Source organism: Rattus norvegicus, chromosome 9 (genome assembly GCF_036323735.1).
Source record: "Rattus norvegicus strain BN/NHsdMcwi chromosome 9, GRCr8, whole genome shotgun sequence".
Lineage (NCBI taxonomy): Eukaryota > Metazoa > Chordata > Mammalia > Rodentia > Muridae > Rattus > Rattus norvegicus.
The window spans coordinates 116,055,457-116,068,195 of record NC_086027.1 but is presented as its reverse complement, the minus strand read 5'-3'; the positions used below and the strand labels follow the sequence as shown (position 1 = coordinate 116,068,195).

The 12,739-nt window shown below is 43.2% G+C and overlaps 1 protein-coding gene across 4 annotated transcripts in view; it reads right to left on the bottom strand.

Annotated features, from left to right (window-relative positions):
* L3mbtl4 (L3MBTL histone methyl-lysine binding protein 4) overlaps positions 1-12,739 on the bottom strand; it is a 452,873-nt gene that overhangs the window by 126,397 nt on the left and 313,737 nt on the right. For all 4 annotated transcript variants that reach the window (XM_039084811.2, XM_039084810.2, XM_063267937.1 and 1 more), the window contains 2 exons: positions 12,123-12,296; positions 1,442-1,512 (listed from right to left, as the gene is read on the bottom strand). In XM_039084811.2, coding sequence (XP_038940739.1) covers positions 1,442-1,512; positions 12,123-12,296 — 245 coding nt within the window. The remainder of the gene's footprint in view (positions 1-1,441; positions 1,513-12,122; positions 12,297-12,739) is intronic.

Below are 12,739 nucleotides of genomic sequence, written 5' to 3'. Positions count from 1 at the left end.
AGTAGGAAGAGGAAAGAGGAGGAGAAGAAGAAGGCGGCACTGAGAAAGCTGCAAGAGACTCATCTTTCCCACTATGCAAATGCCTCTTGCTAGAGATATTTTCTATTTTGGTCAGGATGATCCTCATTACTACTTTTACTATATGAAGCACAGAACTGTGTATCTGTTTTAACAGGAACATGTACATAATTACTCTCTGCAGAAAATTTCAAAAGTGTCAAAATATGAATTAAAACACCAACACTTTTTTAAGGTTTCTTCTGTCGCTCCAAAACATGCCGCTTATGGAATGAAGGCTTGGTGCAATGGATGAGAACATTTGGAGAGGTTTCTAAAATACCCATTACTTATTTAGAGCAAGGCTTAGCTCTGGTCAGATTGCAGAGATTCTTCTGAGAAATGTCTAGCTGAACAGTGAGAGCCAAGTACCTGAATTGCCCCTGTTTCTGTTTTCTCAGGAAAAGACCCCGTTCTCTCTGTGACTAGGACGGAAACTTACAGCTCTTCTAATCCCAGGCTGAGCTTTGTCCCATCCAAAGACAGTAGTTTTTCTCTTGGCCACCACAACCCTGTGTTCAGTGACTGCCTGGCCCTTTTCTATCCTAAGAGAACTCAATCATGAGACAGCAGAGGAAAAATCACCGTCCTCTCCAGTTGTGTTAATTTCCTTCCCAATTCAGCAGAAAACTCACCGACAGATATCCTACCATGTTTTGGGGCCTCCTACCATTTAAGGGCCACAGTGGCAAAAGACATGGCATTTTGATTGTAAATGATCATTGTTATATCTGGCTAGATTTAAATATCAGTACATCTGAAGGAGGACCTTAGCTAGACACCACAGTGCTCACGCTCTCATTCTGTCTGCATTGAAAGTCACGGGAAGGAAACACCTGAGTAAAAACAGGACTTTTTTTTTTTCTTTTCCTTTTCTCGAACCCAATAAACATCTCATCTCAGAAGTTAAGCTTTCTCCCCAGCAACTTTCCGCCTGACCTACCAATAATGCACATTTATCGGCTGTCCGGGTTGTCAACCACAGTGACTTTCCTTGCTGCATTAAGTGGCTGCCGTAGAAACAGAGTGCACACTGTAAATGCTGATTTCCACAAGACTGGATCTTTCCTGACAGGAATAGGACTGCAGAGATAACTGAGGCCCTTTCACCTTTAAAAATAAGAGAGCTAAGAAGGGGACTTTGAAGTAACAGAACTTGTTACCTGGGGTGGGTAGCATGCCACGAATGAGTCTAAGAGCCTTTCCAGTCAGGTTCTTACCAGTCAGGTTCTTAGCAGCGTTCCCTACCGGAATGATGAAGCCCACCAGACACGTGAGACATTGTCCACGGCAAAAAGCAAAAGCTGCTTCTGGGCCTTGGCTACCGCTGCTCTTTTTGCTTGTTTGCTTTTTGTTTTGTTTTTGTTTTTGTTTTCGTTTTTACCTCTGAAGAGATTATCCAAGTCAGTATCTTCTCTTCCTTTGATTTTCAAACACTTTGCCTGCTGTACAAGTCTGGCGAAGAACAGAAATAAAACCTGGATTCATTATCCTGTGAGGTAAGAATAAATCATGACAGCAGCACACATTTAAATAGAACCCCCGGGTAAGCGACAGCGAATTAGCAGGTGTTTCTCTGCACAGTTTCATTACAACGTTTCCTCGGCGCAGCATTTGAGGGAAGCACGGGGACCTTTGCTCAGAGACTCTGACTTTGAAAACTGAAACTTAAAAGTCTTTCCATGCACTCATCCCGGAGAAGGATCTCTTCCGGCCCTGAGAGGGAGGTGTCTGAGACAGTGGGAAACAATAATCATTCTTCAATGTTTGGCACCTATCATTTCGATCAGAAGATCGCAGGGCCACGACTGTGCTCAGATAAGTGTATAAGTAGCTGCGTCGCACTTCTGAATGTCAGAGAATTCATTAACTTTTGTGACATTGCAGCACAGTGAGGGCTAATTTTGTGACTCATCATAGTTTCTTCATTAAAAACCGGGGTTCCCTCTGCATGGCAGAGGCAGAGTTTTACTTATTTATTTATTTATTTTTATACAATGAGACTTCTCCGTGTTTGCTAATTACCTACTAATTAATTTCAGGCAGAGAACTTGAGATAATTAATTTATCTGCATATACTTATGATTCTAATAAACTTACAACCATTTGCTTTGCACATGTGTTTCTTTGCTGCACTTAGCGGTTTCCATTTTATCCGCACGGACCGGCCTGTGACTCGGTCACAGCAGAACAGAGAAGAAAACGACTCAGCTACCAAAACTTACCTCAAAATCTGAACAGCTTATAGGTAAGTTGCGTGTTTATTTTTATCATCTATAGATTTTGTGAACACGTTTGTCACAGCAGAAATACTTTCCACTCATTAGTTAGGTATCTCTCAATCTAGATTTTTCTCAATTAAAAAAAAACAACAACAACAACAAAACAAGCAAGAGTTTGAACTTAGGCCCCATCTTTGGACCTTCTGCCATGGCGCATGGTGGACTGGGTGAGGGGCTGCCTGTGGTGTAGGCAGGGAGAGGAAATCCATCCATGTGGGAACACCTGCTTCATGCCTAGGAGGCAGTTCCTTGGTCCGTGACCCAGAGTGACGCTCGACATCTTAGTGTACAATCTGTGATATGGACATACCCCATGCCTACCGCGTTGGTCTGTGGACTCAGTACACAACATTTTTTAAAACACAGTACAGGCGGACCAATATGTAAACAGTCTGTAGACTATTTTAAAGTTCCCTGTGTATCTCCATGTTGTGAGGATTCATTTGCACTCTTCTAGAAAAGGCATGTGACCTACAGAGAGACGATTTAAGCGTAAGCAGCAAGTATCTGATGATCAATGTGAAATGGTGGATGCTACAACCCACGGGGTTCAGTGTTATAGCCTAGACGTTTTGTAAAGAGGATAAGGAGAAAGAACAATTTCAGCTCTGCTCACCTGGTTTTAGACACCTTTATGGAATTTGCCCTTAATTTTATAAAGTTTCACCACATCATGAATTATATGAAATGCTCTTACAGCGTCCCTCTGCAGCCTGAGGTTGTGAGATCTTACATCTATCATACAGAATTTAAAAATAGGAGGTTGTCTGCCTTACATACTGCTGATGGGCTTTGGAAAATGATTTTAAGATAAATCAAGTGATGTATCTGGTAGCATATTTTAAAACGCGAGCCGTTGTAACTGAGCACGGGCGTATTTACTTTCATCTCACTTTCAAACACTTGTCCACTAAGGAAGCAGCCACGCTGAACCCTGTGAAGAGTTTAGACACTGGGAAATCTATAAGGGCACAAGGATTCCCAGGTCTCCCTTCACTGAGCCTTACTCAATTCTCACAACTCCACAAGGCAGGGATAACACCCATCATTCATAAATATGGAAACTGAGGTTCAGAAATACTGGACAACTTGCCCCGTCTTAGACAGCTAGGATGCAAAGTGAAGTCTTTGGACACCCCATGTAGGCTCTCTCCTGCCCACAGATCACCTTGAAGAGACAAGGGCCCTATTGCTCTTTCACAGACATAAGCGTCCTCAGGAAGACCTGAGTGAGGGTTATCAACAACTCTGAGTTAGGTCTGCAGAGATGTGGGAAGCTGCCTAACTCCAGAGCGCTCACTAGAGGAGTTCTATCTGAAAGTTTATCTTGTTGATGACAGGAAAGACGGTGCTATGTTTGCTCTGTGGACAGTTCTATTCTATTGGGGGAACTCTGGAAACAGCGAGGCCCATGTGAATGAATGAATGAATACCTTCTGGCTTAGTGAAAAGACTCTAAGTTATTCACGTTACTGTTCATGGATAGTTTTTCCAGGAGCCTGGGCCATACCTTGTGTGTGGGCACAGCTCTAGTTCTGCAGCCTTCAGGGTCTTTTGTGAGATTGTCATGACAGTGGCAAGGGTCAGACTTATCCACATGGACCTCCCTACAGGAAGCAACACCTTCTACCACCCTGGCACTCTATACTCTCTGTGGCTTCTTATTCTGCTACAGATGTGTGACCTCCAGACAGGTTAGTAGCAGTGGCCACTATCTGCATGCTCATGAAGTTCTAGCCCTTAGACTAATTGCCTGCCTCAGGAGTAACCCACTTTTGGTGAAAAGGGCATGGGCTTAGAATCTGAATGTCACACAGGTGAGTAACACTACACTGAACCATCTTAGCATAGGAGCTGGAAATCAGTAGTCTTTAAGTCAATTTCCACTATGTTCTGGAAAGCAGATTTAACCACTGACAGCCATAGTTACTGGTATGTTTCCTTCCTGTGGCTACTGTCATGACAGTGGCTTAGTTGAAAAAGGGTAGCCCAGACCAATCTCAAAATATTTAGTATCAGGTTCTTGAGAGAACATGTGTGCTGACCATGGTTTTACAAGCAAAGAGAGCAGCCCATGGAGTTAGCACATGTGCAATACAGTTAACTGATAGTTATTTTTAGATAAATTCTCCAAGTCTAAGGAATGTTATTTTAGATTCTTTTGCTTTCATAGTCAAGATGGTTCCTTCCACCAAAAGGCAGGTGAGTTGTCAGGGCATAAGGACCTGTGCACTCTTGGGAAAAACGACTGCAAGAGGGGTGAAAAGGGTACTGTGGGCTGAAATGTGTAAGTTCTTCTGTCTCTGTCTCTGTTTTCCTCTGTCTCTGTCTCTCTGTCTCTCTCTGTCTCTCTGTCTCTCTCTGTCTCCCCCTCTCTGTGTATGCATGTGTATGTGTGTGTATGTGCATGTGTGTACATGAATGTGTGTGTATGTGTACATGTGTGTATGTATATGTATGTGTGTCTGTGTATGTATATGTGCATGTGCATGTGTGTGTATGCACATGTGTGCATTGACTACATCAAACTTTCAGAAGATAGGCTCAAATGAAAGTTCCTTACAGGAAACACAGTGGGGGCAGGACTTTGCAGTCAGGAGCGCAGTATGGTGGAAAACCAGATGGGGTGAGATGTGAAGTCAGGAACTCAGGACAAAAACTGAAGGGGATATAGTTGTTTCTCGTGTTCCAACATGCCTGTATGTTTGACAATGGCTTACTCATTTACAGGACCACAGAATGAGTCAAGAGCCTGTGCCATTAAATTAAAGGATTTTACATTATATTTGGTTTGTAAGTAAACAATAATCAAACCCTTAGAAATATGAGAGAACAAAATACCTCTTAAAGGAAAGCAAGTGTGAAAATGTTCTCCCTGGTCCATTTATATGGGGGAAATTATGGTATAGTATTTTCCAGGACAGAAATGGGTTGGATGGACAAAATACAATCATGTACAGAATATGATACAACTGTTAAAAATGATGTAGTGGGCACATTTGTGTTGATTTACTAATGTTTTTCTGATGCATCCTGTGTGTGGGCATGCACATGTACATGTGTGTGTGTGTGTCCTTGATATTGGACAGTTCTCTTCATTCTCCACCCTTATTTTGTTCTATTTATTTGTGTGACAAGGTCTCTCACTGAACCTGGAGCTCACAGAATGCCTTGGTTGGTGGACCAGTGTGTTATAAGGATCCACCAACTCTACTCTGCTGTGCTGGGGTTATAGATGCTGCTATTGCTCCTGATTTATATGTGGGAGTCAGGCATCTACACCCAAGTCCTCCTCATACCTGCACAATACACACTTTACTGGTTTAGCTACAACCCCGATCCTCAGGATGCATTCTTAAATAAAAGACTTTTGTTGCAGGTTAAAGTCATTTGGTGTGACATTTGTAAAGAGGGAGGTCCCGCCTATACGCTTCTGTGAAGATGGTAGCACAAGAAACTTCAGGTTGCAGAGATGAACAGAGTATGGATGAGAAGTGTTTAACTCTTAATGACTCTCTTCAGTCGGTAGCAGTTAGGTTGCTTGATAGAAGAAAATCTGTACCTTAATAATTTTAAGTTTTAATGTTTTATTCATTTACTTTTTAATTGTATCTATATAGATGCTTTGCCTGCATGTATGTCCTGTGTACCATGTGTGTGCCTGCTTCCCATAGAGACCAGAAGGTAGTGGATGCCCTGGAACTATAACCACAGACAGCTGTGAGCCATCGTGTGAGTTATGGGAGAATTGCATCTGCATCCTTTGGAGGTGCAGCCAGTGCTCTTAACCACTGAGCCGTCTCTCCAGCCCTATATGTCTTAATTTTACTCATCTGTATTTTCTAATTTTCCTGGAGTAAACAAGTAATACTGTTTTTGGAATGATAAAATCATGTTAACTGCCCCTAGCTCACTAGGCAATCAAAAGGCAAAGGGTTATTTTAAAGCCAGATCCGGATCTAGTGTCAGGATGAGAAGAAATGCCTGAGGGTGCCCAGGCAGCGGTTTTATTTTTCTGGGGTCTAAGAACACTAATATTTGCTTTACATGAGACAGCATGTAGAGCTTAGAACACAGCGTTCTGTAGCGCTTAATTACAAAGAGACTCAGCAAGGGCAGCGATGACCCAGAGATTCTCAATCAATTAGAGATTCCTGAGAGTCAGCCCAGGAAAATCCTCTTTTAGGATCTTAATGAGACCTGTGCTGGGTATTGTGTTCAACGTTCTGCACGTCTGAGGTTTCCTGAAGGCAACAAGGCTGCCCCAACAGGTGCTAAAGGACTGGGGACACTGGGACCCATTGAGGGCTGAATCCTTTCCCAGCAGCCCAGCTGATGGCTTACGTCAACTCAAGCCTGCATATAAGGGTGTTTTCTTTTCTCCTTGTTTGGTGTCTCCTACCACCACAGCCATGAGGCCTTTGCTATAGGGAGCACTCAGCAGGTTGTAAGCTTCGTCTGTCCCTTTACCCCATGTTACTTTTCCACACCACTCATCCCACCCGTGACCTCTTTCCTTTCTTCATCTCTGCTGTTCTATGGAGCATCAGTGTTCACCCACACCTTGGCAGCAAAGATCACCTACAGGCCCACTGCCTGGTCCACGGTGACTAGAAACCCTCTACCTTAATTTCAGTCCTGTCCTGCAGCCGACTGACCAGCTAGGATGGTTTTCTTATTACACACAAAGATAATGACATACGTTTTTTCACAGTTTAGGTCACAGCTGCACCACTGTAGTTCGAGTGGTTCCAGCTCAGATGTGTTTTGGAGGGACCAATGATGAGGGAATGAATGGATAGCTTTAATTTTAGGATCCAGCTGTGGTCAGGGTCACTCATGTAGCCAGGATAAGTATCACTGAGCCATCTATAGGATACGACCCAATTTGGTTCTGATAGTATAGTAACACTGGGTAGTCCACGGTGTAGAGCAGCAAGCAGACGTACAAGAGGAAGCCACCTGGCACGGACTTGCCACCAACAGTGTTAATGAGAGGATATGGCTATCGGCCCCCATCTCCTCGTTCCCACATAGAAGTAGTTGATCACGGATTCCTTGATTAAGGGGCTTAATTTAGTTACAGATGCTGAGTTCTCTTTCCAACCTAGTAAACGAAGATCTAAGTTCCTGCCAGTCCCTAGATGATTGTTACACAGAGAATTGTATCTAGGCCAATCGTAGGGTTTTTAAGTCAGCAAATAGTATAGAAGTAGTAGAAAATAAGATATGGAGAATTACTTCAAGAGTCTCCACTACATGCTAGGTCAGGGTACAGATATGTGTCTGTATCAATAGCTGTATCTATCTGTGTGCCCCAGTTCAGAGTGCAATGCATGAGCCCTCACGTTTGCATTCATTCTAAAGCAGAGGAGACTCAGAGGAGCTCAAATGTCAGCAAGTGACCCGGTGAACTCAGATGCACTAAAAAACGAATGATGTAGTGAGGTAATGAAGCAGAGGCTGAAGGTTAGGACATAAGTTCTCTCCATTGGCATCTGTCCTGCTTCGAGGAGCAAAAGGCATGTGCGGAAAAGCACCAATGGGTACATGTAGACACACAGGAGAGCCACTCAGGGGGTGACACAGAGCAAAATCACCCAGGGCCTAGGGCAGGAGAGAAGGTACCTCTTCCCCGATTCTGCCTCCCAATGCCCCCAAGCCTCGAGCACATGTTGGCTGCTAAATCCATTGCATTTGCTGAGTACCTACTAAGCACCAGACAACATCTTAGATGTCAGAAACACAGAAGCACAAAGCACAGTCTCTTCTCTTGAGATGCTCACACATCGGTGGGAACTGCTCAGAACGGCGCAGGGAGAGCCAAGCCATGGGCAAGGAGAAGCTATGGATGGAAGGATACCTGTGGCAAAGGGCAGGAGTGACCTCCTAATGCTGGAAAACAAGCACTACTGATGAGGACAGGGATGACTGGGGACTCTTGCCACTGGCCCTAACTAAAGAGGAAGCCTGGTGGGTTAAAGAAAATCGACCTAATAACATGGAAAGATACTATGGTGGAAAACCATTACATTTTGGGGAACAGCCCCATAGAAATGTATTTTACGTCATGGCCGATTTAAGAGCTGGAGAGAAACTAGTTGGTTCACGGAAGTGCAGTTTATCATCAGGCTCATTAAGACACAATTCCGTTATGTGAGGTTGGTCTGATTATTACAGTTTCTCCAGCTCAGTTCTGTTATCGACACAGACCGCCGAGGAGCCTATAAACATGTGGGGGCAGACGCTGGGGAAGATAACGTGGCATTTTTCTTAGCTTCTTAAATTAAAAAAAAATTAGTAGCACTGGATGAAAAATGACAGGCGCTTCAGTGCGTGGTAGAACTATCAAGTGTGCAAATTTAATACTGTGGTGATGGCTGTTCTGGGGAGGCAGAAGCAGTTATCAAAAATACTTAGGGGAGAAAAAAACCGAAGGCATGCTCCCCTCTGGATGGAGACAGAGTGTTGACAGACACAGCAGGGGCAGGAATTATGTTCACCCTAAAGACATCTCCTGGTTCTCTTATATTTTTGGTTGTGAGCCTAGCCTTTAACGGCTGAGCCATCTCTCCAGCCCACATCTCCTGGTTCTCGAGTTACTCTCCTGCCTTTAGCGTTTTATAGTGAAACAGGCTAGAGGAGGGGAACTTTGTACCATGTGAACCACAGATCAGAGAAAGCACAGGGCGGACACATGGTAAACATCTCCCCTAAGGAATAAAGGAATTTTGTTTTTTTAATAACGTAAGATTTAAAAATTATGATTTTAAAACATTTTCTTTCTGTTTTAAAAACTTTTTTTTATAAAATATGTTCTTTTCAAAAATGTATGTATCATATCCAGCCCTGAAACTCAGAGCCAGAAGTAGGAAGCAGCAATTGTGTACCCAGCCTGGCCTTCTCAATAACTCACACCGTCTTCCCTCTCTTGGGCTAGATGTAGTCGAACATGCTTAGGAGCTGAAATCGGCCATTTGTGTATTCAACCCCCAACCTCTCCAGTGGAGCGATTATCTGTGTCAGTTTGAACGCTCTGGCGTTCAATTATCAACGTGATAAAATCTGAATAATTTTGCCAGGGTTTTCACAAGATAAAGCTAACAAGATGGTATGGTATGAGTGGGTGACTTTAATGCTAAGGCAATAGCAATTAGTGGTATGTCTGATGATTTGACTTCACGGGATAGAAATATGCTGGCTACAATCGGGAGAGCTTAGGTTTGGGTCCCAGACCTACAGCTGAGGGGTCTCTACTTCCTAAATACAGCATTCCTCACTACAAATGGCAATGCTGTGATGTCAAGAATCTCCTTTTCACCTAAAGTGCAAGACGGTTGGTACGAAGCCATAGACTGTTAAGTACATGCATCGAAGGTGATTTCCGCCATGCAGCGCACACCTAAGTGAAAAACTCATGTGAAGCAATTTGTCCTCATTGATGGCACGGTGAATGGACCGTCATTTACTCTAGCAGCACAAGAAGAAAGAATATAAACATTGTATTTAAACTAAAACAAGAATGTGCATTTCATATAAACTTAATATGTTCTTTCAGTAGTTGCCACTTGGGGCTGGAGAGATGGCTCAGAGGTTAAGGGCACTGACTGCTCTTCCAGAGGTCCTGAGTTCAATTCCCAGTAACCACATGGTGGCTCACAACCATCTGTAATGAGATGTGGTGCCTGCTTCTGGCCTGCAGGCATACATGTAGGTAGGATGCTGTATACATAATAAATAAATCTTTAAAAAATAGTTGCCCCCTGTTGTAATATTGTGAGTCTGAGTTCTAAAGGTTAATTCAACAGGAATATATGACTTTTTACAGGTAAATCTTACAGACATCTGGTAGATATATCCTACTGAATTTTAAAATGTGATCCTTTAATTTAAAACAAAATGTGACCATGAATAGACCTTGAACTATGAAGGCAAATTATAGTGTAATAATATGCTACTAATGACCTCACTGCAAAGATGCCCCCCATATGATATCTATAGTTTATCAATATCTATTTGTGTGTGTGTGTGTTTATCTGTGTGCATATAGCAATGGTGTATTTTTATTTGAAGTGTCAGAAGTCTGGCAATGCTACTGGAACAAAGTTGGTTTGTGAAAGAAATGACAGAGTCCTGTGTAAAGCCCAGGGCAAAGAAAACTCATGGAAGTCAAATGCCATCCAAGGCTGATCACGTGATTTCAATGCTATGAGCTAGATAAAGCATCAGAAGAGGGAGCTTGTTTGAGGAATCGGAGATGGAGTGATGACGAGATACCTGTTTGCTGGGAATACAATGGCTAAGGTAACCACTGAGTTCAAATGAGTTCAAAGACCTGCTTGGTCCTTGTGCCTTGTGATGCTGAAGATGAATATCTAAACTGTTTACAAGAGAGACTGGCTGGATCTTCACTCAGGGAAAAAAATACAACAGAATGTAGGCAAAGGAACTGCAAGCATACAGGCGCAGTTGTCTCCATGATTCTGGAATAAATAAACATCGTTCTTGGAGATAATCATTTTAAAAAGAAAAGAAAAAAAAAAAAAGAAAGAAAGCCTTCTTCAACCGGGAAAAAGAAAGGACACACGTGCTCTCGTTGTACACAGTGTGGGTGTGAACAGGCAGCAGAGAACAGCCAGAGCCTGTGAAGCTTCAAGAGAAGAGTGGGTGTGCAGTAAATAATAAAAAACGCAAGACGCCACTGCAGAAATAGAGGCACTGCGCATGCGTGTGGAAAGGGATCCTGCAACCGGGAGATGGCTGAGTTGCAACTGTGTGCTGAGCCATTGAATCGAAACAGCTCCTCAACAAAAATGAAATGCCCCCCACGCGTTCTACACTGTATGAAACGGACATAAAGGCATGCAACATACAACATGCAACATGTACGTGAGAACCCGTCTACCGAGCCCGGTTCCCCCAGTGAACATGTGCAACCTGGGGACGTGGCGTGTGAATGAGGAAATCTGTCCCAAGGGAGCTCTACCCACGGGATAAATTCTGAAGTGTGAGACCAGGAATAGTCTCTTCTATCAACCACAGATGGGGCGGTGGGATGTCCCAAGACCTGGATAGGACCCCTGCCTGACATATGGTTGAATGCTTTTCTTGTCAGTGTTTGTCTGGCTTCTAGTTATGTACTTAATGTTTGATTTACCTGCATTTGCAATTCCTAGCAGGGAAGGTGGGGTACTTTGAAGAAAAGAATACTATTTACATAACTTGTTTAAGTTTCTTTAAAATCAAATAAGGTAGTATCTGGAAGCTTCCCATCAAACAATTCCATAGATAAAATGTGAAAACCCTCTCCTGAAAACTTAGGATAGAAAAGGCGATGTGTTTCCATTGATTTAGAGCAGAGAGTGAGGAGACTCTGAACTTGCACCTCAGGCATCAGTGGATTGGAGTGGCACAGACAATTAACAGGTCTGAGGGGGAAATCCTCATGTGCCTCAGGAGAGGCAAATTCTCAGCCCTCTCCGGAAGAGAGAAATGAGCCACTGGAGAAATGGATCCAAAGAACAGAGACGTTTGCAAGATCAAAGAGAATCTTTTAGGACTGAACACATGAGATGCACTCTCTGCTGTGCACACACGATTTGTACCTACAGAAGAGACATATATCCAAATATTTGAGGGAGTAGCCTGTTATGTCTATGAGATACTAAACGTAACATTTTCCCAAAGAATTACCATGGCGAAATCTAAGGAACCGGAAATAAATTTGTTCTATTAGAATTCCATAGGGTTCTCTCTCTGGTTCAGGCTTCCAGGATTTCTTACCTGCATTCACTGTCCACTTCTTCACATTTTCCATTGAAATTCAAATTACAGAGGTTTTCTGATTTGGAATGTGAAGGATCAAATTCCAGATTTGCCTGCGTTTGTTCTCTCAGGCGATCCTGAAGCGCTGCCTCCCTTTTCAAGTTCACATCTGAGTATGGGCATCCAAAAGCACTGGTTGGTGTAAAAGGAGAAACACAGCTGTTAGCTTACCATGGCAAATCAGGGTGTGCTGTCATTAGAATAGACATACATTTAATATTTAAAAATAAGAGACTCTCTTCTCTCGCACTCATAGACTCTAATAGTTCCCTTCCACATTGCCTTTTGAGAAAGAAAGTCCCTAGTTTGAGGCCATTCAGCAACGCATTATAGACAGATTCATTAGCACATGCGGCATTTGCGATTTTGGAAACCTGCGAACCTAAAATAGCATCCAGATGTGCTTCCCATGTAGCAGCGAGGATGCCAGATACCACTTCACTCAGCCTGTGCTCTCGCCTACGTAAGCCTTTGTTACCTACTCGCTTCACCACTACTGGGGGCAACTAAGAACCCCCACCACCCCCAGAGACCTCGAGGCCTTCAGTGCTCAACAGCCATGTGTTTAGAAGCAC